Source organism: Chionomys nivalis, chromosome 3, assembly GCF_950005125.1.
Source record: "Chionomys nivalis chromosome 3, mChiNiv1.1, whole genome shotgun sequence".
NCBI lineage: Eukaryota > Metazoa > Chordata > Mammalia > Rodentia > Cricetidae > Chionomys > Chionomys nivalis.
Genome location: NC_080088.1, coordinates 74,033,210 through 74,060,168, shown reverse-complemented (window position 1 = coordinate 74,060,168; position 26,959 = coordinate 74,033,210). Strand labels below are relative to the sequence as shown.

The window sequence follows — 26,959 nt, the reverse complement described above, 5'->3', positions numbered from 1 at the left end:
AGAAATGAGGGGACTCTGGACCTTGCCTTGTCCTGAAGGCTGGAAAACCATATCCTTTGGGAGAACTGGACACAATAAATAAAAACCACAGCAGAATGTAAACATCAACAACTAAAGAAACAGAGTCCATGAACTTGAGCATAAGGGGGATACAGGAGAAGAGTGAGAGGGAGGAAATGGAAGGGAAAAGTGATGCAAGGCAGCGTCAGAACAGAACAACAGACACAAATGCTTGCAAGAGTGGGAAAATGTAAGGAAATAGAACCCCTTCAGAATGGTGACTGAAGGGGACCCCACACAACCGGGCAGAGGACAGATGTGACAGCCACGGTGCCAAACGGTTTCCACTTCTCACTAAATCCTCCCCCACGGCTCTGTAAAAACGTGCTATTATCCCCGTTATACAGAACAGGAATCCCAGGTTCTGGAAGGACTGGACTCCTCTACTTGCTGTCCTGAGGTGTGAGCAAAGGTCACTTGCATTTCTGAGAGCCCTGGCTCACTTATTACATTGCCAATGAAATGCAGCGCCTCTTACATCCAACCTACCTCATTGCCGGAAAGGTGGTACATCCTGGCTTCCTGAAGCAGGGGGAAGACCTCGGGACACTGCCGTATGAGAGGATCTGCTTCAACCATCTCCACGAAGTACCACGGGTCCAGAAGTGGTAAGCGCACATTCTCAAGAACACAGGGGAGTAGGCAGAGTCGTTCTGATTGTTTGTGCCGGACCCAGCTCATCACTGTCTCAAACACCTGAGCCTCCTCCGTCACACAAAGATCGTCACTCTTCAAGATGTGATACAAGGTATCCACCGGAAGTTCAAGGAACTCCTCGGAGTTCAGAATCTGAACGAAGTTTTGAATGATGTAACTTTGAACTTGCATCTTTAAACTGTCCAAGGAGTGTGTGTCTGCCAGCCTCAGTATTCCGATACAATTTTCTGGGTTCAAGGCTTCTGTGAGGAAGCTGGCACAGGCATCCACCAGCTGCAGAAACTAACAGAAGGGTGGAGAGTTAGGCCAGGAAGTGCTTAGTCCACAAGAACATTGATCAGTGAGTTGTGTGCCAGCAAAAACTCAGCAGCAGCCTAAATTTTGAACACTACATTCACATAGCCAAGAACTCTGTAAATAATTTAAAAGCATCTTACAAGATTACATTAAGTCCTCTAAAAAATATAATGTATTGGGTTTTCAGATCCATGCATTAAATCTGATCGGACATCTAGATTTATTGTTTTTTATTTTATAGGACTGGGGTGGAACACATAGCATTGCATGTGTTAAGTAAGTGCTCTGGTATCAAGCTATTTTTCCTAAATTTAAGCCTCTAGATTTAATCATCAATTTACAGAAAAGATATAGAAGTAAATATACACACACACACACACACACACACATAAACATTCATCCACATCAAGATGGCAGGAAACTCCATGGAACAACTGGTCTAATTTCTCCTGTAAATATGCTACAAATGTAAAAAAGGGAGAGAAGGAGGGAAAATGTAAAAACAGGAACACTGCTTACACCCATGAGTCTATGGGCAGCACAGACTGGATTTAGTGGGTTATTTTTCTAAAGGGGGATGATGAAGTTGGGAGGAGGGATGAAGGGTCAGAGTGGATCCTCAAGGAGTTAGAGAAGTGAGGTGTAAATATGACCAAGAACCATTATATGCATGTATAAATTATCAAAGACTAAAAATAGAAAGATGAGGGATTTAGAAGTTATATCAACTTACTACAAAGTATGGACCATACTTGAATGTCTGATATAAGCAGAGAAATGTTTACAAGCACTAATATCTGAAGACATGAAAAAGTATTATTAATTTTAGGGGCAATTATGGTCTTACAGTTATTTTTAATAAGAGTCTTTATCTTTTTAATCATGCCTGGTGACCCAAGTTCTGTTCCCCAAGTGAACCTACATATAAAATACTACAGTTTAAGGTATCACACTCACTAATCAAGCTATGGGACGTTTTCTCTTTGTTAATGTGTTATTTACCCCTCCCCCAATGAATTACTATCACTTTTGTAATTGAAAAAAGAATAGTTTGTAAAAAAAAAGAAAATATTGGTTGGCTCCCATATCCCACTTCAACTCTACATCATCTTCCACAGAGAATGTGAATTTAATGTTTGGGAAACATTTTATAAATTACAAAACACCATCATTGCCATTGTGTTCAATGCTGATATTTCACAGATCACATCTCACAGGCATCTAGTTCACTAATGTTCTCTGGGGCTCTGCTCTGCACAAGTCTGGACCTCTCTTTGTCCACTGGGATCACAAGATCATGTTTTCAGTGTGCTTGAGCTGCTCATCTAAGTGAAGGAAGAAGGAGATCACAGGGAAGGGCCAGATGAGGAAGCCCCTCTGAGGGCAGGTACTGGGAAGAGATATGGGGACAGACCTGGCAGGGGGAAGTATGGTATGCAAAGGACAGGTTCTGGTGACAAGAAGCTATGAGAATAAAAGGGGAGGGTAGGGCAGGAGTGGTGTTGGGACTGGTTTTGAACTGGCAGACTGAGTTGAAGAGAGTTCAATCTTTACACTGGAGTACCCCTCCAAAACACATTATCCCCCATTTTCAATGTCATTTTCAATCACAAAACATGATTTTCCCGTATCAGAGCATAGCTTCCAATTGATCATCTAGAAAATGTTTCTTTGAGAGCCAACACAAAGATGGAGTTGGTGTTGCCTCCCTCTGCTCTGTCTGTAGAACCCAGTGTTCCTGCAGCTCAGCTCCTTGCTTGAGGAACTATGAAAGTGATTGAGCTGAGAATCCTAATCCAAACTTTTTGTTTGATTTTTTTATGTTTTTTTTTTAATTTTTGATTTATATTTTAGTAGCCCAAAGACGCCTCAAACTCTTTATCCTCCTGCCTCTGTAGTAAGGAGCGGCGATGGGTTGCATTCTGGCCGCCCCTGCTCCCGCATGGCTAGCTTATGCCCCGAAATAATTACATGGAAACTGTATTCTTTTAAACACTGTCTGCCCTGTTATCTATAACCTCTTGTTGGCTAATTTTCACATCTTGCTTTAACCCATCTCTATTAATGTGTGTAGCACCATGAGATGTGGCTTATCAGGAAAGATCTTAACCTGCATCTGTGTCAGGTGGGAGAATCATTGCGACTGACTGACTCGGCTTCTTTCTCCCAGCATTTTGTTCTGTCTACTCTGCCTATCTAAGCTGCTGTCCTATGAGGGCCAAGGCAGTTTCTTTATTAACCAATGAAAGTAACACATAGACAGATGACCCACCTCCATCATTTCCCCTTTTTCTGTTTAAACAAAAAAAGAAAGGCTTTAACTTTAACATAGTAAAATTATATATAACAGTTATCAAGCAATAATTACAGTTCTTTGATCATAACTAAGGAAAACTATAACTATAACTAACCATTTTTTAACTCCATCAAAGACTCCAGAAGGATATAATATTACTTAAGCAAGATGCCTCATCCTTTTAAAGACTGAGATTACAGGCTTGTGCCACCACGCTCAACTCTGGGAAACTATGAGCTACTCACTGTTATGATAACATTATGAAGTATCTACTTCACCCTGGGCACTTTAGTTCTGGGTAAATAACTGTATAAATAAAAAGTGCAATAGGAAGAATAGAAAAAGCCCACCTCTCCATGAAGCTCTTTCTTAAAAGCTAGTTCTCCCCAGTGGCTTCTCTAATTCCCTGATGTGGAATCTGTTCTTATCCCTTCCTCAGCCTCATGTGGAGGTGCCTGTAACAGCTCTGCTCTGTGCTCTGCCCAGCCAGATCTAGCATCCCAGAGGTTCTAGGTCATGATTTTGTTTTTATTTCCAGCAATGTCTACTACGAAAGTCTGACAGCAGATGAATTGGAAAGGCCAGACAGAAGAAAAAAATCCTTATTAGACATCTGAAATGCACTAAGACCCATGAGTTTTTCATCTGTCATTGCACTTCACAAACTATTTTTAAACAAAACTCTCTTATTTAATTAGTAAAAAGAGGATATTCCAACTACACTTGCAAGTGGACATTTACACGCTACATTTACAAATTTAAACACTTAAGATTTTACCTGCACCCTGACAAAGAATGTGCGCACATGCCTCAGCCCTCTTCTCTCTCCCTTCCTCCCTCCCTGTCCCTCTACAGAGAGGAGGAAATAGAGAATTCAGAGAAAAAGACATTGCCTGAAGTCACATAGAAGGGGGCAAGATGAACCTTTAGCCTGCTTGCTAAGGACAGTGGCAGGCTTGCGCTGTTGGGCTAACAAAAGCCAGGAGAATCTCAAGAGACCTTATGACCACAAGGGAAAGTAGGCTTCTCTGACGCCTATGTTTTCCCAAAATATGTGTCAACAAGTATTTCAGAGTGATCCAACCAGTAGCTAGGAATTTGCTGGCATGTGAGGGAGTCATGAAAACAAGAACATTTTTTTATGTATTTGCCTTTGGATAAATTTCCAGCATGTTGTTCCTCGAACCTGGTTTTTAGAACTGAGAGATGACAAATAATAGTAACACGTATAACCAGTTTCCTGTTTAGATGGATAAGTGAATTAAAAGTTACAGTCAACACCTGACTCTGACAGGAACTCCTAAAATACCACCAAAGAGACACGACCACACAGGAACTCCTAAAATACCATCAAAGAGACATGGCCACAGTTCCCATAAGAAATGTATGCCTTAAAGAAGCCATTTGAAGGTCTTTTGAGGAGTATCTATTCTAATTCTTTATTCATTTTAAAATCTTTCAGTGCATTTGTGTGTGTGTGTGTGTGTACTACATGTGTGGACTCACACACACACAGTACAGCATTTGCATATTATGTCAAACATGAAAATATCAACATGGTTGTTCTCACAATTAATATCCTACTCTGAGAGTAATATATAGTTAACACCAGGCCGTCTGGGATGCTGGACTATGAGAACTATTTCTGAACACTTAACCCTACCACACCTTAGTCTCATGTGAACATTGCAAATACTTCAACTAAAAGAATATAGCTGATTAAAAAAAAAAAAAAGCAAAAAAATAGCACCAGGTACACACCGTCCGATGAAGTAACATATGAAAAGCCAAGATACAATAATTCCTCCCAAAATGACTAATCCCACAGTAGGACACTTAGTGAGGGTGAATTAAATAAAATCCTAGACAGAGAACTCAAAGGAGTGATTACAAGCACGTTCAAAGAAGAAAAGAAGCTCCTGGGTTAGAATACAAACAGAGGAATAAAATAAGGAAAGTCACGTGCTGCTGGGCATACTCCCTGGTCCAGGAAGTAGGAGAGTGTGTTGTGCTAACAGCTGGAGCACACACAGTGCTCCTTACACACCCCAGCTAGTGAAGTTACAGGCTGCAGGATGCCCCACTCTGATACACGCTTATCAACACACGTCTACCTGTACAAACCCCAGCTCTGAGGATCAGATGGCATACAAAGAAGCTGCCCAGTGCGACTCCCCCAGCACACACCAGAACTGAGTCTGGGCAGTTAGAGAGAACTAGAAAGTTGGCTGGGCAGGATGACCCAAGTTCCGGTTCCAGCATCCTCATCTGTCAGCTCACAGCTGCTAGAAACAACTCTAGCTGCAGGGAATCTGACACCCTCTTCTGGTCTCTGTTGGCATGGGTACACTCATCTCTCTCTCTCTCTCTCTCTCTCTCTCTCTCTCTCTCTCTCTCTCTCTCTCTCTATCTCCCTCTCTCTCTCCCTCTCTCTCTCTCTCTCTCACACACACACACACAAATACGTAAAAATGTGAAAACTAAAAATACTAAAAACTACATTTAGAAAGAAAATAAATAAAGATCTTTTTATTGTGTGAGACCTGCTTTGAGACAGTGAGAGAATTAGGAGACTTGACAACGACTCCAAACTTTGTCACTTAAAAAAATAAGCTTCTACTTTGGTGCCAGACACTAAATGTGTAACAGTAAATGTCATTGCTATTACTATTTCCAGTTTTCCCATCTTTAGACAAGTGAGCCACCCTCCCTACATTCCAATAGAGGGTATTAGCATGAAAATAACAAGGACTGGTGCAGCTTTTCTGAGCAAAGGTCACTCTGTTCAAGGTTGTAGGCACATTAAGTTCAGAAGACCTCTTGACACAGAAAGATGGCTCTGAGGGTATGTTGTTGGATGGTGGGCAGGACGAGATTAACTATAAACACTGAGCATGAAGTTGGTGAGTTCCCCCCCGCCATAAAGAAGGATGGTTTCCTGTCAATCAAACGGGTTGATGGTGAGCACAGAGAGACGGTCAAGGCAGTGAGTGTTTACTGGCTTGGGGACATCACCAGAAAACCAGCCCAGCCAGAAATAATTGGCTTGACATCTTCAGGAAGCCCTGGGAAACTGAGCCTAACTGGTGGTGATCTGTTACTCAGAATTCATCAGCGCTGCTTTGTAGTGGATTTTCTATTTTCTTTCCATGATCCTGTCTTTTGTCAGACCTTACAAATCACTCCCTAACTCCAGCCTCAACAGAGCTAATCCCACTACCAATAATAAGCTTGGATCATGAACCCCTCAGAAGGTAAGCATCCTGGGTTCTGTTCCCTTCGATGCCAAGCTAATTATGACCCAAGCAGAGACCACCTCCATAGGAAACAAGCCATGTACAAGATCTGATACTTATCCCTGGTTCCTAGAAGTGATATGGTCTCTCCCTGGACTGTTTCTTACACATCTAGGCAATGAGACAACATTAATACAATGCAATCAAGATCAATAGTATGACTCTCAACCTAGGCAAAGATGATAATTTGGATGGGACCCCTGTTTTCATTATGGATGCAACTGATATTATTCATAGTCTAATTATTTTCTGAAGCTAGTGTAATTGGTACAATCACATGAAGCAAATATTACTGCACAGAAACTATATATTACTTGGAAGTATTTCTGAAGTCCTCCCCCCTCTGTGACACTTCTTACCTCTCAACGCTCTTGTTTCACAGCCACACAAAGTCTTGACTCCCCCATACCTAGACAGCATCACCCGAAAGCTGCATGGTGTGACAGCAAGCAGTAGTGTCTCCCATCAGAAAAGTCAGTTCCACATCACAGCACTTTCAGTTATCCTCCGTGTTGCCTTAATTTTGTGCCCAACTTATGATAAAGTCAAATGTTGTGTGTAGGAAGCCCTGGTCACACCACTGGCTCTAACTAGGCTGCAATGCCTGGCAGACACTGTGCTGCAGTCAGGGACCAAGGCACCACACTTCCCCAGTGTTATATGGTAAAGCAGGCAACACCTCATCGCATCGCCTGTCACCGAGTGCCCAACTGAGCATCTTCTGACCTTCAGGTAAGCTTGCTCGCTCGCTTGCTCCCTCCTTTCCTCTCTCTCTCCATGTGTGTGTGTGCCTGCCTCTCTCTGTGTTTATCTCTGTGTATCTGTCTTTCTCTGTATGCCTGTCTTAGTGAGTGTGTCCATCTTTCTGTCTGTTTCTGTGTTTATCTCTCCTGTCTCTCTTTCTCTATTTGTGTCTCTCTCTGTATGTCTCTCTCTGTCTTTCTGTGTGTCTCTCTGTGTGTCTCTCTGCCTCTGTCTCTCCGTGTGTGTGTGTGTGTGTGTGTGTGTGTGTAAATTCCAGATACAGATCAGGAAGCCAGCCTAAGCAGGTCTCTAGAGCTGCCTGCTTTCACTCACTTCAAAGGAAAGCACAGAACTTGTTGGTTCACACACCTGGAAAAGATTGGCGGCCTCCAGAACCCGCTGAACATTGTGCTTGGTGATCAGAGCCTTGCTTGTATATGTGTAGTTCAGGAGAGTGTGCATGGTCTCCGCATCCACCCCTTTAATAATGATCCTCTTCTCATACTTCTCCTTTAAGTCGTTGCAGAACATGGCCCTGGAAGAGAGACCTTTGATGTGAATCCTTCCAGGACTCCGAGTTCCAAACCTGAACAAATCCCTTTTTAGAGTCATCTGCCCTCCTGCGACAGTGAAGTCCCAAATCAAAACCTGAACTGATGGCCAACATAGAAACAAAATCATTTGACGTGCTGACTTCTTGAGATTTTGCCCCTTGATTCTTTGGCTCTCCTTGTAGATGCTAATTCAGTGCCTAGCATAAAGAACTCTTGAATGAAGTCAATGTATTTCAACGTGTTTAACGTATTTTGTCATTAGTCTCTCTGGGATCACCTGTACTCTGAACTGAGCTGTCGTTCCTAGATGTGACTTTCAAACTCTCTCTTAGAATCACACACAGTGGATAATATCCCACTCCGGTTTAGCCCATATCCCTATTCCCCAGACAATCAACAGAGTTAGAGAGGCCAGGGCCCAGTACCAGGAAGGGATAAACAAGCAAGACTGTGTCCAGAGAGAAATCAGCTCCAGCCTAATCCTGCAGGGATGGGAAAGTGCACTCCACAGCTGTCCCAGCATAGATAAAGATACTGCTTTGACACTGTGGGACCAGTGTCCAGGAATGGGTAATTCTTAAGCATCCTGGTTTTCTAGAAGCCCAGGAGAAAGCTGAAAAGTGCTGCCCAATGGCTGTGGTGGGCGGAAGAAGGCTAGTGTCCGGGCAAAGCTTGAACTCACTCTACTTCATGGCATAAATGAGAAAATATAAATCAATGCAAATGTTTAATGGTTATTGGTAAATCTCTACCTTACTGATGTATTTGAAGAATACATAATATACTATGCATCAGTAAAAGCTCAAACAAACAAGATATTCCAGAATAAATCAGGGGGATTTTAGCTGAGGAGAGACATGGGAGTATGTGGATGAATTAGTTACTTTTCTTGTTACTGCAACTAAACACCTCACAAGAAGTAACTTAAAGGAAGACGAACCCTCCAGCTCCAGGACTGAGGGCACAGGCTACAGTGGGAGAGAAGGCACAGCAGCAAGGACAGCTGTACAGCAGGAGAGTGAGCGGCTTCCTTGCATTTTCAAATCAGAAGGCAGAGATAGGGCAGGAAGTAGGGCTGGGCTGTAAGCATCAAGGCCTGCTCCCCGAGACCCACTTCCTCCAACTAGGTCCCACATCCTCCCTACACAGCACCACCAGCTAGGAACTGAGTCTTCAAACACACAAGCATGCCAGGGATGCTTTACTTCTAAACTCTGAGAGAATGTCATACACCATTTCAGTCTTAGCTTGTCAGCATGCGTCCTGGTCTCTATCAGATTCCTGATGTCAGAGTTTCTGCATGCTGTCCACTCTTCAGCTACAGCAAAGGCAGAGTCTGGGTTCCATTAACATCGCTCGAAGTACACTAACTCCATAACTGTTTATGGGAGAGGGAAAAGGGGAAGTATAAGGGAAACGTCTTTCTCTCCAGGGTTCGTGCACATCTAGCTCCTACAGCCCCAGTATTTCCTTGCTCTCCTTGGACATGTCATCACTGCCCTGGGCCATGGCCACCATGTTGAACACAAAAGCTAAGCCTACAAATTCTTTATAGGCCGAACTACCAAGCAGTTATTGCTGCTCCCAGAGACCCATAGACATACATGCATGGGCAAATTTTGGTCTCCAGAGATGGTCAGCCACAGAATAAACAGAAGTTAGGACTTAAGCCCCCAACCTTGAGTCTAACAGGATACAATAGTCAAGAAAATCAGTAAGATACAAAGTCAAATGCTGGGGGGATTGACTCGGTATCACTCTAAGTACACTAGACCAGGTTCTGTTCTCAGGTAGCACACCTGGGTTGGTTGTTAGCAATTTACCTCTTAGTAAGGGTAGTAGGGGTGGGGAGAAGGGATGCATAAGAATAAAAGATAATGGCACAGACATATGAAAATGGCAACTAGGCATGGTGGCACATGCCTATCATCCAAGCACACAGGAGGTGAAGGCAGAAGATGAACTCATAGCCAACCACCATTCACTGTATAGCAAATTCAAAGTCAGCCCAGGATAAAAGAGGCTATCTCAAGAAAAGTCAAAATGGTGGGACGGAAATGCTATGATGAAACTCGCCCTTTGAGAAGAATAATTATTACAAATTACAACAGTTGTGATGGTACATGCCGGTAGGATATGCCAAAGAACCAAAGGTAAGAGGATCAAGGTGTTCAAGTCCAGCCTAGGATACATATAGTTCTACGTTTTTTTAGGTTAGGTTTGGTAGCCCGTGTCTTTAGTCCCAGCACTTGAGATTCAGAGGTAGGCAGATCTCTGAGTTTGATGTCTGATGCTTGCCTGTCTCAAAGAAATAGAGGAAGGAAGGAAGGAAGGAAGGAAGGAAGGAAGGAAGGAAGGAAGGAAGGAAGGAAGGAAGGAAGGGCGAAAGAGAAGAATAAAGAGGCCTGGTGAGAGGGCTCGTAGGTAAAGATGCCTGTCACAAAACATGATGGCATGAGTTTAGTCCCAAGGACCCATGTTGTGGAAAGAGAAACAACTCCCAGCATTGTTCTATGATACGTGTGCCACACACATATTCCTCCCTGCCTCTCTCAAAAATAAAAATAATAAAATAAACATATGCCATAGCACGTAAGATATTGCATAATAAAGTATTTCTAGAAAGGAATAAACATGAGATCCTCATTTTAAAACCAAACAAAGTCGTTTCAGAGCGGTATGCCAGTTGCCCAATCCAGAGAGCCAGAGCAGAGCCCAGATCACTCAGCATGCCTCTCACCACAGCCATGGACATACCACAGGCCCAAGGCTCACCTAGATGAAGCCAGGCCCCAGGTGAAAACACTCTGCCTGGGCCACACAGCTCTCCCGTGTCCATGGGGCTTACGCCTCATTGAGGCCCCTCCTCAAATGTCATTTCTTCAGAGAGGTTCTCTCTCGTGCTGTACCCCGTCTAAAACCACCACTCCACATTTATTTGCTTTACTCTTCCTCGTAGAACTCTCACAGCCCGACACTGCACGGGACACCCTTTGTTCACTAGTGTGATGATCATCTTCTCAGCTACCGTTTGAACTGACTGGACTGACTGTCACGGTTACAGAGTCCCCACTGCCTAGACCAGTTCTCCCGATCCACTGGGATTCCGTCTCTAGAGGTCTCTCTGAGATCCTTGGAGTGGTTTTCTTTTCAGTCATCTACCACTCCAAAAATTGTCAAACATCCTCTAACGAATGAAGAGGAGCCGATCCCGGCCTCCCACCAAAAAAATTCCCATCATGCACCTGGGGCCTGGAATTGGAAAGGGCTAAACCTCTACATGCATCCCACTTACTATTCCTGAACGGCCTGAACATCCCTACCGGAATTTTCGCTCCACCCCAACTAACCTGTGGTTTACCCTCTCCTACAAACTCTGTGTTTCAGAGCTCCCGTCAACACAACCAGCCCTATAAACAAGTACTCCCTCACCTCTGCTGTCTTATGCATTTTAATCCCTGCTTACCAATACTTAGTTCCCTACTCATCCCCCCTTCCCCATCTTCTTCAGACGAATAATTTTTTTTTTTCGTTTTCGAGACAGGGTTTCTCTGTGGCTTTTTGGAGCCTGTCCTGGAACTCTTGTAGACCAGGCTGGTCTCGAACTCACAGAGATCCACCTGCCTCTGCCTCCCAAGTGCTGGGATTAAAGGCGTGCGCCACCACCACCCGGCCAGACCAAGAATTAACTTCTCTGCTTCACTAAGATATTCCGTGTTGCGGCACTAACTTAATTGCAAAGTGAGCAAAATTCAACTCAGGAGTGCAGATGTGTACAGATGGCACATGTCTGTAATTCCAGAACTCAGAAAAAGTCGGGCGATGGTGGTGTACGCCTTTAATCCCAGCACTCGGGAGGCAGAGGCAGGCGGATCTCTGAGTTCGAGACCAGCCTGGTCTACAGAGCTAGTTCCAGGACAGGCTCCAAAGCTACAGAGAAACCCTGTCTCGAAGAAAAAAAAAAAAAAAAAACAGAACTTAGAAAAAAACCTAATGTTCCTCGACTGAAGAATGGATAAGGAAAATGTGGTACATTTACACAATAGAGTACTACACAGCAGGAAAAAATGCTATCTTGAAATTTGCAGGTAAATGGATGAATCTAGAAAACATCATATTGAGTAAAGTAACCCAGACCCAGAAAGACAAACATCATATGTACTGACTCATAAGTGACTTTTAGACATAAAGCAAAGAAAACCAGCCTACAATTCACAATCCCAGAGAACCTAGACAACAATGAGGACCCCAAGAGAGACATACATAGATCTAATATACATGGGAAGTAGAAAAAGACAAGATTTTCTGAGTAAATTGGGAGCATGGGAACCATGGGGTAGGGTTTAAGTGGAGGGGAGAAGAAGGGAGGGGAGCAGAAAAAAATATATAGCTCAATAAAATCAATTTTTAAAAAAAGAAAGGGTTATTGTTCTAGTGTAGCCAGAGGAGTTTCTACCACAAAGGATCAGGGAGTCACTAGATCCAACTGTGCTGGAAAACAGCATGAATTTGCTGGCTATGGCAGCCAGAAACTCTAAGCTGCAAGTACCAAAACCTTCCATCTTCATTTCCCAAACCAGTTCTTATTTTTCATCTCATTTTTCACAAGAATTCGTTTATTTTATGTGTGTGGGTGTCTTGCCTGCACGCATGATGCACAGTAGGTGCATGAAGAGCCTGTGTATGTCAGAAGAGAGTATTAGATACCGCTAAGTAACTGGACTTAGAGATGGTTGTGAGCAGCCGTGTGGGTGCTGGAAATTAAACACAAGTCCTTGGAAAGAGCAGCCAATGGTCTAACTGCTGAGCCATCTCTCCAGCTCTTTCCCTAAGCCAATTCTAACCAAAGAAAGCACGCAAACAGCTCAGTCCAGTTTCCGATCTCCAGTTAGTCTCTAAAGCCTATTGTGTCAGCTCTTACCATATCTGGATCCTGTTGACATCCTTTGCCTCAAGTACTACAGCCTCACAGGGTGAGTCACAATGTAAGCTCCAAGGCCAGGTACATATGAATACTGTGTGTGCCTGTCAAGAGAATCCTGAATTTTACCAACCCCAAGTCGAATGAATTAAAAATCTTTGGTAATGGGGCTAGCTAGATGCATTTTATTAGACCCTATGCTGGCTCTCATGATTCCTTGGCAAAACAAAATTGAAAATCCACTGTCCTAATCTGAACATGATAGCATGTGTCTAAGATCCCAGCATGAGAGGCTAAAACTGGAGGAGCGTGCATTAACGGACAGGCTAGGCTACTGTCCTGCTTACCTTTCTATTGCTGTGTTAACACACTGTGACAAGGCAATTTATAGACAAAGAGTTTATTGGGGGCTTACAGTTTCAGAAGTGAGTCCATGACCATCATGGCAGGGAGCAGGGCAGGCAGGCATGGCCCTGGGTAGTAATTGGGGGCATTACATCCTGATGCACAAGCATAAAGCTGGGAGAGAAAGCTAACGAGGAATGACATGGGCTTCTGAAACCTCAAAGCCCACCCCCAGTGACACAAGTTCTCTAACAAGGCCATGTCTCCTAATTCTTTCCAAACACTTTCACCAAGTGGTATCAAGAATTCAAAATTTTGAGCCTCTGGGGATATTCTCATTCAAACCACAGTGTGTACAAAACAAGAACCAATAAATAAATAAATAAATAAATAGTCCCCTAACACAGGCCCCTTTGGCTCCCGCCTTACAATAAGTTGTAATACAGATCAAAGTTAAGAAAACAAGGAGCTAGGACCCAGACAGGTATGCACCTGGATATTCCTTTTGGGCACTAAAGGTTCCCTTCCATCTTTTGAGATCCAGTGCTCCTGGGATTCCATCAGGCTTGGGGATCTTTCACAAAGGAAAGGGACAAGAAACAAGCTCTCCCGGCATGGAAAGCTCTCAGTGCCAGGCCTTGCCCACCCTCTATGTCTCTAGCTAATATTATCAGAGAAGGTGCTGCAGCCTCCACTCAGGTAGCACAGTTCATTGGAGCTCAGAGTTTCCATAAACAGCCTTATTAATAATAAATAACACACGATTCTGTTCTTGTCTGTTGTGAACATGCAAATCTCTCACACCTGGGAGAGTGCCTTCTACTGTGGCTTATTCCCCAGGGGCTTGTGTGTTCTAAGCTTGGTCCACAAGTATAGCAGTGTAGAAGTGCTGGGACCTTTGAAACACTGAGCACCTAACACAAGGCATTGGGCTGTTAGGGCACTACCAACAGAAGAACCAATGTGGTTCTCATAGGACCCTGCGTAGTTGTTCAAAGAGGGTTATTTGGAAGAGGAAGACGGGTCCCACCCCCATGCTCTCTGGCTTCTGATCTCACCATGGGACCTTGCTCTCCTATACATTCCCACCATAATATTACCTATTAAGTGATTCTGACTCCATCAAGGTCAGAGCCAGGTCAATGCTAGCATCATCTTGTTGAACCTCCTGAACTACATAACCCTTTCTTCTTAAAGTTCCCAGCCTCGGGTATTTGTTATATAACAAAAGAAAAGAAAAGAAGAGGAGAGGAAAGGAGAAGAGAAGAGAAGAGAAGAGAAGAGAAGAGAAGAGAAGAGAAGAGAAGAGAAGAGAAGAGAAGAGAAGAGAAGTAACATGTACCTTCAGAGGAGCATTTGGGAGTACATAGACTTCTTTCTTTCTACTTCAGACACATACCTCATAAACAGAGCCCACATTTCTCTCTTAAGCTTGAAGTGGGTGTTTAACACCTCCAACCATTGAACAAGCATTTGAACTAAAGTGATAGAGGAGCTTAAAACTGAGAATTTCTTCCACCGACTTTAAATAGCATCAAGCCTTTACAGAACTTCTGTTTGCCAACTTTCTGGCTCATGTTTACTAAGCCTCAGCCACTACACACGGCTTTGGGGAAGCAGAAGCTGACTTGCTTAGTGTGCATTCAGAACCCTCAAAACTCCACTAGGGTATCAGTAGTGACTTGGCAAGCGGTGGAATTCTAATCATCCAAATTTATGGCAGAAAGGCTTATTCTGACCTACGAGATCGGGCCCAATAGAACATAACAATAAATACTTGTGCCCAGGACCCAGTGATGATCCAGCCACACATGTAATGGCCATTCTTGTTTTCTTGCTCAGTATTATTCTTACCCTATTTAGTAGGAACACTCCGGCTTCCCACAGTGAGCTACCCCTCCTCGCGCACTATCTTGAATGTCTGTGTGGAGCTAGCCTCACTTCTTAGGCCAGTGGAGAACATGATCCAACTTATATGGTACATCCCCCAAGCCCTAGTTAGTTATGGCTGAGCACAGGTCCGAGCAGAGCCAGTTTTAGAACTTTCTGGGGAGATACTACTACGAGAAGTTTGCTTCCCATTGAAATTGTTGAAATGAAAGTTCAATGATACTTGTGACCTCCTTGTCTCTATCCAACAGATGAGGGAAGAGGAGAGAGAAGGGGAGAAGAAGGAGAGGAGAGACACAGAGAGAGATGCACAAAGAGAGATTAAATTGAGCACAGGTATTCATCTGTACCTGAAAGCAATGCATCTAGGCTTTTAAAGCAAAAATGAGTGAGTACATTTTATTCTTTTAGAAATGCCACAGCAAGCATTTTTAATAATAGCCAGATGCAGAGGTGGATGGACAGAGGGATGAAAAGATACTCACCCACATGGATAGTCTAGGACAAGAAGACCTAGCTACTCCATCCTACCTCCACACACGCTCCCACACTCTGAGTACCATGAGCATAAATGATTGTCATGACCTTACACAGATATGTGTGATGAGAACTGTATGGTCAATTATGCTCGGAATCAGACCTCCTGCACTCTCTTGTCAGAGCTCCCATGTTACACACATGGTGGTTATCACTTGACTCGGTTTGCCTTTGGGTTTGTGCCTCATACTTCCCACTGGAAATGAAGCCCGGCTGCCCCAGCCCAGTGGTTCTCGATCTGTGGTTCAAGACATCTCATAGGGGTCAACTGGACCACAGGAAACCACAGATTTTTACATGATGATTCATAACAGTCACAAAATTACAGTTAGTAACAAAAATAATTTTATGGTTAGGGTTATCACATGAGAAACTGTGTTCAAGGGTGGCAGCATTAGGAAGGTTGAGAACCGCTGCCCTAACCGAATGCCATTTGCCTCCCAGACCAGTTCCTTGAGGTCTACTTGGAGTTGTTACCACCTTATTAGATGAGAAACGGTGAGCGTTGGTGCTTACTGCCCACAGCCACAGTCTGAGCCTAGGCATCCCATGCCATTTTCTTTCTCTTCTGAACATGTCCCATCCCAACTCACCCAGGACCCTGTGACGGCACTCCATGGTGGACAGGTCATTATCAAGAAATTTCAGATCAGCCTCTGACCTGACTGAGCATTCCCTGGTCTTAGAATCCTGCACATGTACTTCGGTCCCCATCTTCATCCCAAGATATTGACACGTGGAGGATCTACCAGAAGCAGATTATCCCTACTGTGGAGCAGGATGCTGGTCCTATGCATGTTCCAGAGTGCTCCCTCTGCCAACTTCCAGACTGACCTGGACCACAAACCTGACATTTGGCTGTCCATGATACAGAAGGCAGAGGGTAAAAGGACAAAGCTGAGCACTACTTCCAGAGAACAAGAGCAAAACCAGAGAAGGAGGAAGGGGAAGATGGGGAAGGGAAAGATTTATACACAGGCATCTAGTGCACAGGTGCCAAGGCTAGGGCATCAAACCAGCACCTAGGGTACTTGTCAGCCTTTGCCCCTGAATGCAGACTTCATCAGTACCCAGGGAAAGAATTCTCTACTTCCAGTCCTCTCTCATAGATAACTCTTTAAAGCTCAAAGGGCAGCACCCCCAAAGCCTACGCTGGTCTAGATGGCATAGGGCACAGAGTGTAATAACAGCTGTGGTGCTTCCTGCAAGGTGGTTGCAATGCAGCTTTCAGTGCTACTGAAGAGGAGGAGACACTCGCAGAAGCCTCTGGATACCTTGTCTGCACGCCTGGGAGCAGGCAAGTTTTTCAGAGCAATCGGGCCATATTCTTCATTTGTTTTCAAACTATTTACATAATTTGAGTCCATAGTTCCATGCCTGTGTAAATGAGAACTCCTGGGGGGAAAAAAGCTGTGACTACAAAGGCCAACTGAATGATTTGAGCACCAGTGAGGGGGGAGTTTGGATGTGTTGAGTCTCAAATTATGTTAAGCCATCATTAGTGCCCTTAAAGTCGTTTATTGCCCTCTTCTGCGTGTGACCTAAGTCTTTGTGACCTAACTCTTAGGTAATCTCTGGAATGCACCAACCAAACACTAACTCTCACCAACAAAAAGGCGAAGAATGCTCTCAGATAACGTCTGGGGCCTGTAGCTGGGGTTTCTCACTTTGCTAACACCCCACTGATCCAGCACACCCACCAATGTTCACCAAGCATGTTGATCTCTTACTTTCTTTGTTCTGTTTCTGTAGAAGCTTCATGCCATTGCTACCTCATTGGAACACGGTATTCAGGGAGAACCAGAAGTTGCGCTCCTGGCCCATGATCTCTCATATTAGCCTCCAGAATGGACAAATACCTTTTGTCCCCTTGAGATGAAAACTACTCATTTTGTTCCAATTTCAAAATATCTAACTTTATACAAAAACCTGTGAGAATAATTATGATAGTGTTCATAATTAAGTAGTAAGTGAATTGCAATATATCCACAGTTTGAAAGAAATAACTATGCCTAGCAAGTATAGAATACCAGAGGAAATGCTTACACTACGTAATTGAATTGGACATAAAGAATAAGTGATAATATATGGTACAAGAACAATGACTTCTTAGCATCTATACCTGGAAGAAAGACGGGACAGCACATTTAAATGTTAATAAAAGACTTCTAGGTATTTTTTTCTGTAAATTTAGAGCTCAATATGTATTCATCAGTCTTTAATATTTCTTATTTTTCCCAGATTTGCCTTCACAAATCTGACCTATTTATGTAAAAGAAAATAAGCATTAAAAACAACAGTAGGATTACTTACAGTGGTAGGTATAAGGAAATATAAAGCTAGGCTTCTGCACAGGAGAATTCTGGGCAACTGATATCTGAAACAAAGAGTCACATGTGCAAAGAGGAGATGACAGAGTAGAAAAATGATACCAGAGTGAGCACAGCGTTTTCTTAACCACGATGGTTGTCCTGACGTCAGTGTGTCTCTCCTGACACTGAAACACCATCGATAGTTAAAGACGACACAGAAAGAAAGAAGTTGTTTACGGGGAGGCAGTTTCTAGAGCTGCTAAGTCGTTATTTAAATCACACAACTGGGTTGAGAGGCCAGTCAACCACATCCAAGGAGGGGGACAACGGCATCCACCCCGTTTCTGTGAACAAAGCGTCAGCAACACCCATTAATTTATGTGTCCAGCAACTGGCACAGAGATCACATGAGCCCAAAGCTTAAAGCATGCACTTCAGGGCCCCTTACAGAACAACTGTGCAGATCCTTAATCTAGAATAAGAAGTTGCAACTTTGAATAATCCACGGTTTATAATTCTTTCACCGTTAACACATGCATCAAATAGATTTCGGTCATTTTCACACATACCCCTTCCCCTATCTCAGCCCTCTCCTTCTCATGTTGAAATCTCTTTATTCCCAAGCTAGTTTTAAGTTTCCTTCCTGTGTGTGACCCACTGAGTTAGCTAGAGCTGCTTTCACAAGTGTGTATATGGGGAGCAGTTATCTGCTGGAATATGGGCAATTTATCAGTGGCATCCCCTCCAGCAACCACTAACTGTCAATAACCCCAGGGAAGGCTGGGCCTAGAGGCCCCTCCCACACCCCTCATCTATGATCATGCACTGTTGAGCCCACTCCTGGGCAGACAAGAGCTACGGTGAGCTCATGAGCGCCAGGGTTACGGTGTCCGAAGCCATCCTTGTGCTGCGCATCTGCCCTTCCTCTGCCTCTCAGAATCTTGCCACCTCCTTTTCTGTGATATAGACTAAGATCCTGGGCCCCGGAGGGAAACTACAACTATTGTTTTGCTGAATGGTCATGTCAAAGCGCCTTCTAAATTCTCGTGTTCACATCCACAGATGAACGCTGCTCTCGGAGAGGCTTATTGTGCTGCTGCTGGTTAACGTAGAAATCGTACCTGCCTGAAACAGCAGGAACAACCCATGCTTCCTATTTAATTTTATCACAACTTATTGATTTTTATTTTCTGTGTATGACTACTTCCTGCATGTGTGTATATCATGGGTGTGCCTGGTGCCTGAGAAGGTCAGAAGAGGGGATCAGATCCCCTGGAAATGGAGTTATAGGTGGCTGTGAGCTACCATGTGGGTTCTGAGAACTAAACCTACATCCTCTGTAAGAGCAACAAGCACCATCTCCCCAGCCCTAATTAATCCATGTTTTTTGGATTGGGGGCGGGCAAGATACTTTGAACTTGTTTTACTTCTGACCTTGTCTCTAAATGAGATGGGTGGGCAGGTGAAGGACTGGCAAGAGCACCTGTCTTATCCGTCCCTTCCCAATCTGTAAACTCAGAGCCGTCTGCAGGAGAGCATTATGTCAGCTTGGTTACCTCCCTGTCCTCCCTGCTCTGCGCTGTCTCCTCCTAGGCAGTGGTAGCTGCCAGGGGATGTCTGTGGTCTGGCTGCTATCAGAGAGGAGTGAAGGTTACCTGAGATTACCTCCTACTGCCTCTGCCTTCATCCTTCATCCCAGCCTACATCACTCTCACTGTAACCTCTCTTCTTAAGACAACATCTTGCCATGCGGCTCAGAACAGCCTCCTATTCCGGATCCTCCTGCTTCTACCTCCCAAACACCCATTTCACCATGCCCAACTACACCGTAACTTTTCCACTGGAACTTCTAGAGAGTCTCTCTGATGAGGCTCTCCCTCCTTACAGCCCAATACGGTATTTTCACAGATATCAAATCGTGCCATTTTTTTATTCTCTAATACTCCTCCATGGCGTCCTTCTGCTGGTCAGATACATTCCACTCTTTAGCCAGTCATAACAAAACCTTTCATGCTCTGACCCTAGTAGTTTCGCAGCCGTGCTGAACTGCATGCACATCTACTCTACTTCTCCCAGCGATTTGCATGTGTGTGTGCATGCTACCTCTCCAGATGGTTCTTCCCGCCAGCTCCAGGTCCACTGCAGGTCTATCAACCTAATACGCCACCCTGAGTCTTAGGATGCAGCTACAAATTGACACTACCCTTTCCTCATCTTCCTTGTTTGTACGTGCTGCTGTGTATGTCTCTCTGTGTGTCCGTGTGTGTGTGCGCACACACGCACGCGCGTGTGTGCCTGTGTCCGTGTGTGTGTCCTTGTCTACTGATCCCTCTTTCTAGGATAGTCACAGAGTTCTGACCCTCTCCGGATGCCTCCGAAACTAAAATGTCCCAGATAATCAGACTTACTCTATACAATTAAGGATCCCACAAATCTGGTAAGCTTTTATTTGACACAGGCATGGATCATTGTGTCTATCATTTTTTATAGATCCCTCATGCAAACTGTTAGTTTTCAGTTTTATCATGTTTTAAAGTCATAGTAGTATATCAGTCATGTAATTAGTATGGTCTTTTCACTGAAATTGATGTTATGTTAATTAATGCATGAGTTTCCAGACAGCCAAAGCAAATAAAAAGTTACAGTAAATTGGCCAGTAAAAGGAAGTAAAGCAGAATTTACTATCTGTCTTTAATGCACATTAATTTGTTTTTCTGTTTGTTGAGTGTCTCCCCTACCCAAGATTCACTCAGACAACACGGTTAATGTGGTCTGTGGAGACACTTGCTTTTAGATTCTCCCCCCCCACACACACACACACACACGCACACACCCACGCACACACACACCTACTTCTTTGGCTAACCTCCTAAGTTAGGCTAATCATTGTGCCCTTATTCCTTGACATGGAGATTGGTCTAGGAATCATAACTGAGTGGATCTAGGCCAATAGGCATCTTTCCCAAGGTTCTTTATACTAAAAGTAGAGAAAATCTCTTAAGTTCCCTCTGGAGCCAAAGCTGCAAGAAATGAGTCTCAAATCTACCAAAAAGCAAATGTCAACCATGTGGCAGAAGTGGAGAGTGAGTGAAGGTGCAGCCAATAAGAGGGAGAGAGAGGGAGTGGGAGGGAGTGGGAGGGAGTAAGAAGGAGGGAGTGAGAGGGAGTGGGAGGGAGTGACAGTGAGTGAGCATCCAACTGCACTGCAGGCCTGGCCTTCTCCTTGTTCTCTGCTGCACCCCAGTCTTTCTATGATATAGCTATACATTAGAGCCAATTTCATTTGAGTTTCCATCCCTTGGAACCAAAATCAAACAAAACAAAGCAACACCCGCCAACCCACCCACCAGAACAAACAAACAAGCAAAACCCAAGAAACCATGCTGACTAATGTGAGCATGGTAGATGGGGCTGCAGGCCCATCTATGAAAAGCTCAGGTGTCACACACAGTCAGCTCTTCTCAGGGACTAGCTGTCCACCGTCACGCTGCCCAGGGCTCACACAGTGCTTTTACAAAGGACTGCTTGCACACCCATGGGAAATATTTCTCTGTTGTGCTTTTTTTAATTGAAAAACTGCATGAAAAATACCCAGAACTAAGCAACTAGACTTCTTGTTCTTTATAAAAAAATTCTTTTTGCCACGTTTATTTGTTGCATATATGTGTGTTTATGGACACATGTGCATGTCATGGCCATGTGGGAGGTGAGGGGACAACCTGAAGGAGCTCCCTCTTTCTACAGTGGGAACTCAGGTCCTCAGGCTTGGAGACAAGCATCTATGCTGAGGCATCACACCAACACTCTGGTTCTTGATTTAATGATTCATAATTCCATATGCCCTAGACACTAGATATGGGTATGGGTCCATTTTATTTAGGAAAATACCAAAGAAACTTATTCATCTTTTGCATGGACTATAATACTACCGCCCACTCTGTCCCAACACCCTACCCCACGCCCCCCACACACACCTCCTAGTCTAAACTAGTGCTGCTAGAATCACTATATGGGCATAGCATACCTATGTCCACATGGTTATATGAGGGACGAATTGACACTATACTATTCTGAACCATTTTGGATTTGGGGCATGTGTGTGTGTTTAAGAAAACAGACCCATGTATACATGTATAGAGGCCAGAGGTGGACATGGCTGTCTTTCTCTGTTGCTCCCCATCATATGTTTTGAGTCAGAATCTGTCGCTGAATGTGGAGCTCACTGAGTGGCTAGGCTGTCTCTACTTCCCAGGACGGGATTATAGGTTTGCACTGCTATGCCTAGATTTTAACATGAATGCTAGGGATCTGAACTTGAGTCCTGCTTGCACAATAAGCATGTGACCCACTGAGCTGTCTCCCAGGCTTGCATTTTGGATTTTAAATGCTCCTTCTAATTTTTCCTATGATGACTGAACTTCATCATCCTTCCCTTTTCTAAAGCATACACTGCCTCCCAATCTTATGAGAACTTCTACTTAACCAGTGAGTCAACTGTAGGAGGACTATCCAGGTTTTATTGACTCTGAATATATATATATATCCTCCTAAAAAATCAGTTACTGCAAGTGGCACCAAGGACACAGGAATGAATAAGGAAGTCACTGCCTTCACATAGCTCACTCTGTTTCACTGGCTGGCCTGGAACTCCTACGCAGATTAGACTGGCCTCACAGAGATCTGCCAGCTTCTGCCTCTCAAGTGTTGGAATTAAAGGTGTATGCTACCATAGGCAGGTCAGTCTGTTTTCACAGAAGATGGGGAAAGGACGAAAAACAGTGTGAATGGTTGCCATTTTGCCTGCGGGGACCTTAAGTTACACAGCCATCACCTGTGAGACAAGAGTCAGAGCATAGCAGTTATTCTTCATCTAATTCGGGGCCACAGAAGTCATTGGGGTACTGGACCCTCCATAAGCATGGAAAATTCCCCCTTCTGAGTGGGCATGTGGCAGGAGCCTCTGCTCTACTAGGTTGAAAGGCTTGATGTTCCTTCCCAGCTCCTGTCCCAGCAAACAATCAGAGCTGTAACCTTTGGCTTGGGGAGACAGAGAAGCAAGGACACACGAAAGCCTATTTGTGTAGAAGAAACAGAAGCACCAGTGAGTTCCAGTTTTCAGGAATGGGCACAGAACAAGGAGGGAGTTGACAGTCCATGCTGTCCCCTTCAAGATTCCGTAGCAGCTGGGCTTCTGACCCAGGCTCAGTGGCTGAGACCTGGACTACAGCCTGACCTGCCTTGCACCTGTCTCTTTTCTGAGTCTGCTTCTCTATACTTCTTGGGAGGGGATTTTCCAAGCCCATACCACCACACACGTAAATTTCTCTTTTCAAATAAGCCAGAGACCATTTCTGATCACAAAAGTAGGAAATCTGACTTACTGCCACACAAGATGTGTTTTTAGGCAAACAGATTAATAAATAAATTGTATTATTTACATTCCACGATAGCTCACTAGTAGATGTAGACCTGAAATCTTTAACTATAGATAAGGGCGCTAAGCCTTTGAACTCGAGTAATTCCTCCCAGATTCTATGAAGCCGATGGGCTAACTTTTAAGGTTTACCATCCTTTGTTCATGTCTCGGTCTCAACAAAACGTATTTTTCTCCAACTTCCTCATTCCTCCCCAGACTTTAAAATAGATCCACAAAGGGAAATTCACTGTCTGAGTGACTAATATTGTCCCTGTTTGGCTGACACATTCTTACCCTATCATTCTTTGGGCATACAATTAAATTCTTGCAACTAGTTTTGTGTGTGTGTGTGTGTGTGTGTGTGTGTGTGTTAAACAGGACCAGCAGGTTGCTGTGGGCGAAACAGCTCTGATATATTGACAAGGCAAGGGGCTGCATCTTAGGGAAGTGATGCCTACACTGTACCACAGAGACTGCTGATTTCCATCTGCTGTGGTGTGAAGACAATGACAGATAATTCACTCCTTACAAAATCTTAGAAACAGCAAAGAGTCAGTGAGTCACTGTCAGACCTAGTGTGGGTCCTTGGTCATAGGACACAAGTTGGCTAATTTTTTTTTTTAAATTAAAGGCATCCTAGACTTCATTCGCTCATCTGTAAGATGAGCCCAATATCCCACCTCATTAGGTTGTTGTGCACATTAAATGGACTAGGTGCGTGTGACATTGGGCCCATCCCACACAATTGTTCAACAAACACAGAGTCCTATCTCCAGAACTGTACCCATTATAGGAAGAAAACTATGTTGGAAATACCTAGATGTCAATCTAAAGAAAAAATAAGATCAAGCAATTTGGCTAGAAAGTCTCCGTCCACAGGCAGACACTCGCACCCACGTGTGCTTCAACGTCTCACCACCACCACTTGCCCTGAGGACCAGAAGAGTGTTTTCTACATCAGCAAGGGTAGAAGATCTGAGCTGAGGCACCTCTGCTTATGAGGAGAAACCCAAGGACCAAAACAAAGTGATGTCTCAAGGGCAGAGAGCCAGTAGTCCTGTCTCATGAGCAGGCAAACACAGTTTTAATATTAATAACCAATGACAGCAGTTTTTCAGTGACTCAAAGGAAAAAGAATAAACTGAAAACAAGTACCCAGGGCACTGAGGCAAACTGGATTTCCTTCACTCCTAAGTGGAAAGCTAGTTGCCAGCACAGTGGCAGGCTAAGCAGCGTGCTGTGTCAACCCGTTTTCATGACTGTGCTTGCATTTCACCTAGGGATGCTGTCCGTAGAATGATGCCCGTAGAAAGATGCTCCAAACTTAGCAGCAGTACTGCAGTTAAAGCAAATACTTTCAGAATGTGTGGCATCCTTGCTCCAGCAACAGCCAGGTACATAAAGTGTGGCTTGCATTTCCTCATCCGAAAAGGGGGCATCTGTTACCTTCATCATGCCACTGCCGAGTGAAACCGGCGACCATTGTTTGTGGTGCAGAGCAGGCATGACTTCCTTCAAATCAGCATAGCCCCTTGCCCCTTGCCTTGTCAATACATGGGAGCTATTCCAAATAAAATATTGTTATATATATAAATATACTTTCTACGATAATCTCTTAAAATCCTCAATCAGAACTGAAAGGTAGGAAAATCTCACTAAGATAAACAAAGTGATTCTTCCACCCTCCAGTTTCCAAAGTACCTCCCTCATCTACACCACCCTTAAACACTGATTCCCTGTCATGCCCACACTCGTGTGGACAATGCTGATCCGGCTGTATTCATAGGGGGTTTCCACAAAGCCGCTTTGAGCAAATGTATCTGCCAGGCACCGTGTAAGACCTTTCACTAGAAGGACCCTTACAACAACGACAAGAGAAACAGTCACTGAACCCATCTTCCAGTTCACACACTGAAACTCAAGGGTACCAAGGAAATTTGCCTAAAACCTCACAGCCAGAAAGGGTCCAAGTGAAATGGAAACAGGTCTTGTGGCCCCAGGTCTCCCACTATGACAGCCAGGAGCCTTTCACACACAGAGACTTACTGTATTATTTAGCCTTCCTACCTCTCCTTGCACAACAGAAGCCCTGAATTTTAGCAAGTCATCTGATAACTTCAAGAGCGAGGCCACATCCTTTTTCTCTACCTCCACTGATGAACAAAGACAACACCATGTTCCTAACACATTAGTCAAAATAAGGGAATAGATTGGGAAAAAAATCTCCCTGACTTAAGTAATTTCACATCCTTAAAATCAAGAACATACTTATATATGTAAAGTTTACTGTAATAAATAAGCCCTGCTTCTAAAGGGTCCCAATTTCTCTTATAACATGGCCTAAATCCAAAATCTAAACTTTGATAGTTTCCTTTCTTCTATTTTAGTTGGGCACACAAGTCTTAGTATATATACATACATATTTACATTTTATATAATATAGAATGTAATATAAGATATAATATGTAACATATCCTATATATTACAATAATAAATAACCATAAATGTAACAGTAAGCAGATTAGGTTTAGCTCTCACATCTACAGGTACTTTCCCGCAGCATGCATGCAGTTTGACTTTGATTCAAGGCAGGCTGACCTGAAATAGTTGCTGGCTGCAGCAAGCACCACACGATGGCAAGAAAATTCCTGAATGTCCACACACAAGATGACATCTGTCAGAGCGTTTTCCTCTCGGAGGGTCTCCAGGCCGTTCTGAAGAATTAAGGAAAGTCTCGAGTCATCAAATTTTACCTTCTCCCCATTTAATATTTCCACCAAGTCCCCCCTTTTCTGGGAGGACTTGTCCGTAGTGAGTGCTGAGGGGCCTTCCAAGCTCCTCTCTACCACTTCGTCATCACTCATGGTGCAGGCGCCTCTTTGTCCTGCCATCGACGTCCAGACTAAAGGAGCTGCCAAGTTTCGGGGAGGTCACACTGCAGAAGCTGAGCGGATTTCCTGCGCGGGCCCCTCCACTTATCACCAGCTGTCACACATACATAACAGGAAGTCTCACACTTTCTCATCCTGTTACTACAAACGCCAGCAGCAACTCCTCCTCTTCTTCTTTCTGTGGATTGTCACAGGGCTAGGAATCTCTTCGAGTGGATGTGTGGGACAGGAGAGAAAGGCAGCTTCTCAGAATCTCCTGGGAGTACAGTTTAGTCATCCTTGCCTCGCACCCATGGGCAGCAAGCCTCTGGGTCTGGTTATTACCTGGTGCTTCCATAACCCAAGATGTCACTGAGAATGGGCAGGTGATCTTTTCCGTCTCCCACTGCCTGAGACCCTTTGAAACCTAACAATCTCCTTTCAGTCAGCACCGCACATCTTATGCGCCATTGTCCCAGTTTAGGGAGGTGACATTGTCATGACAGCCATCAACACCTCCCACACCAAACAAGCATCTCCTGATTTGAACATCCTCTATGAGAAAAAGAGGAGAAATAGCTTCCAGAAACCTCAACCCCAGGGTCTCATCTCTTACCTTAGGGTAGGTCAACACCTGATAGCCCTAGCAAGTCTCAGTTTGGCCTGCTCTTACCCAACACTGGCCAACCATGTATTCAATAGTAGATCATGGAGTGTTCTCATTATTTTGGCAGGCCTACATTTCTCAGTAATTGTAATTTATT

At 44.1% G+C, this 26,959-nt stretch overlaps 1 protein-coding gene across 1 annotated transcript in view; it reads right to left on the bottom strand.

Annotated features, from left to right (window-relative positions):
• Positions 1–26,249, bottom strand: part of Klhl6 (kelch like family member 6) — a 39,977-nt gene extending 13,728 nt beyond the window's left edge. The window contains exons 1-3 of the mRNA XM_057764831.1: positions 25,924–26,249; positions 7,720–7,885; positions 550–999 (exon numbers count right to left, since the gene is read on the bottom strand). Coding sequence (XP_057620814.1) covers positions 550–999; positions 7,720–7,885; positions 25,924–26,216 — 909 coding nt within the window. The 5' untranslated portion in view covers positions 26,217–26,249. The remainder of the gene's footprint in view (positions 1–549; positions 1,000–7,719; positions 7,886–25,923) is intronic.
• Positions 26,250–26,959: the final 710 nt, after the last annotated feature.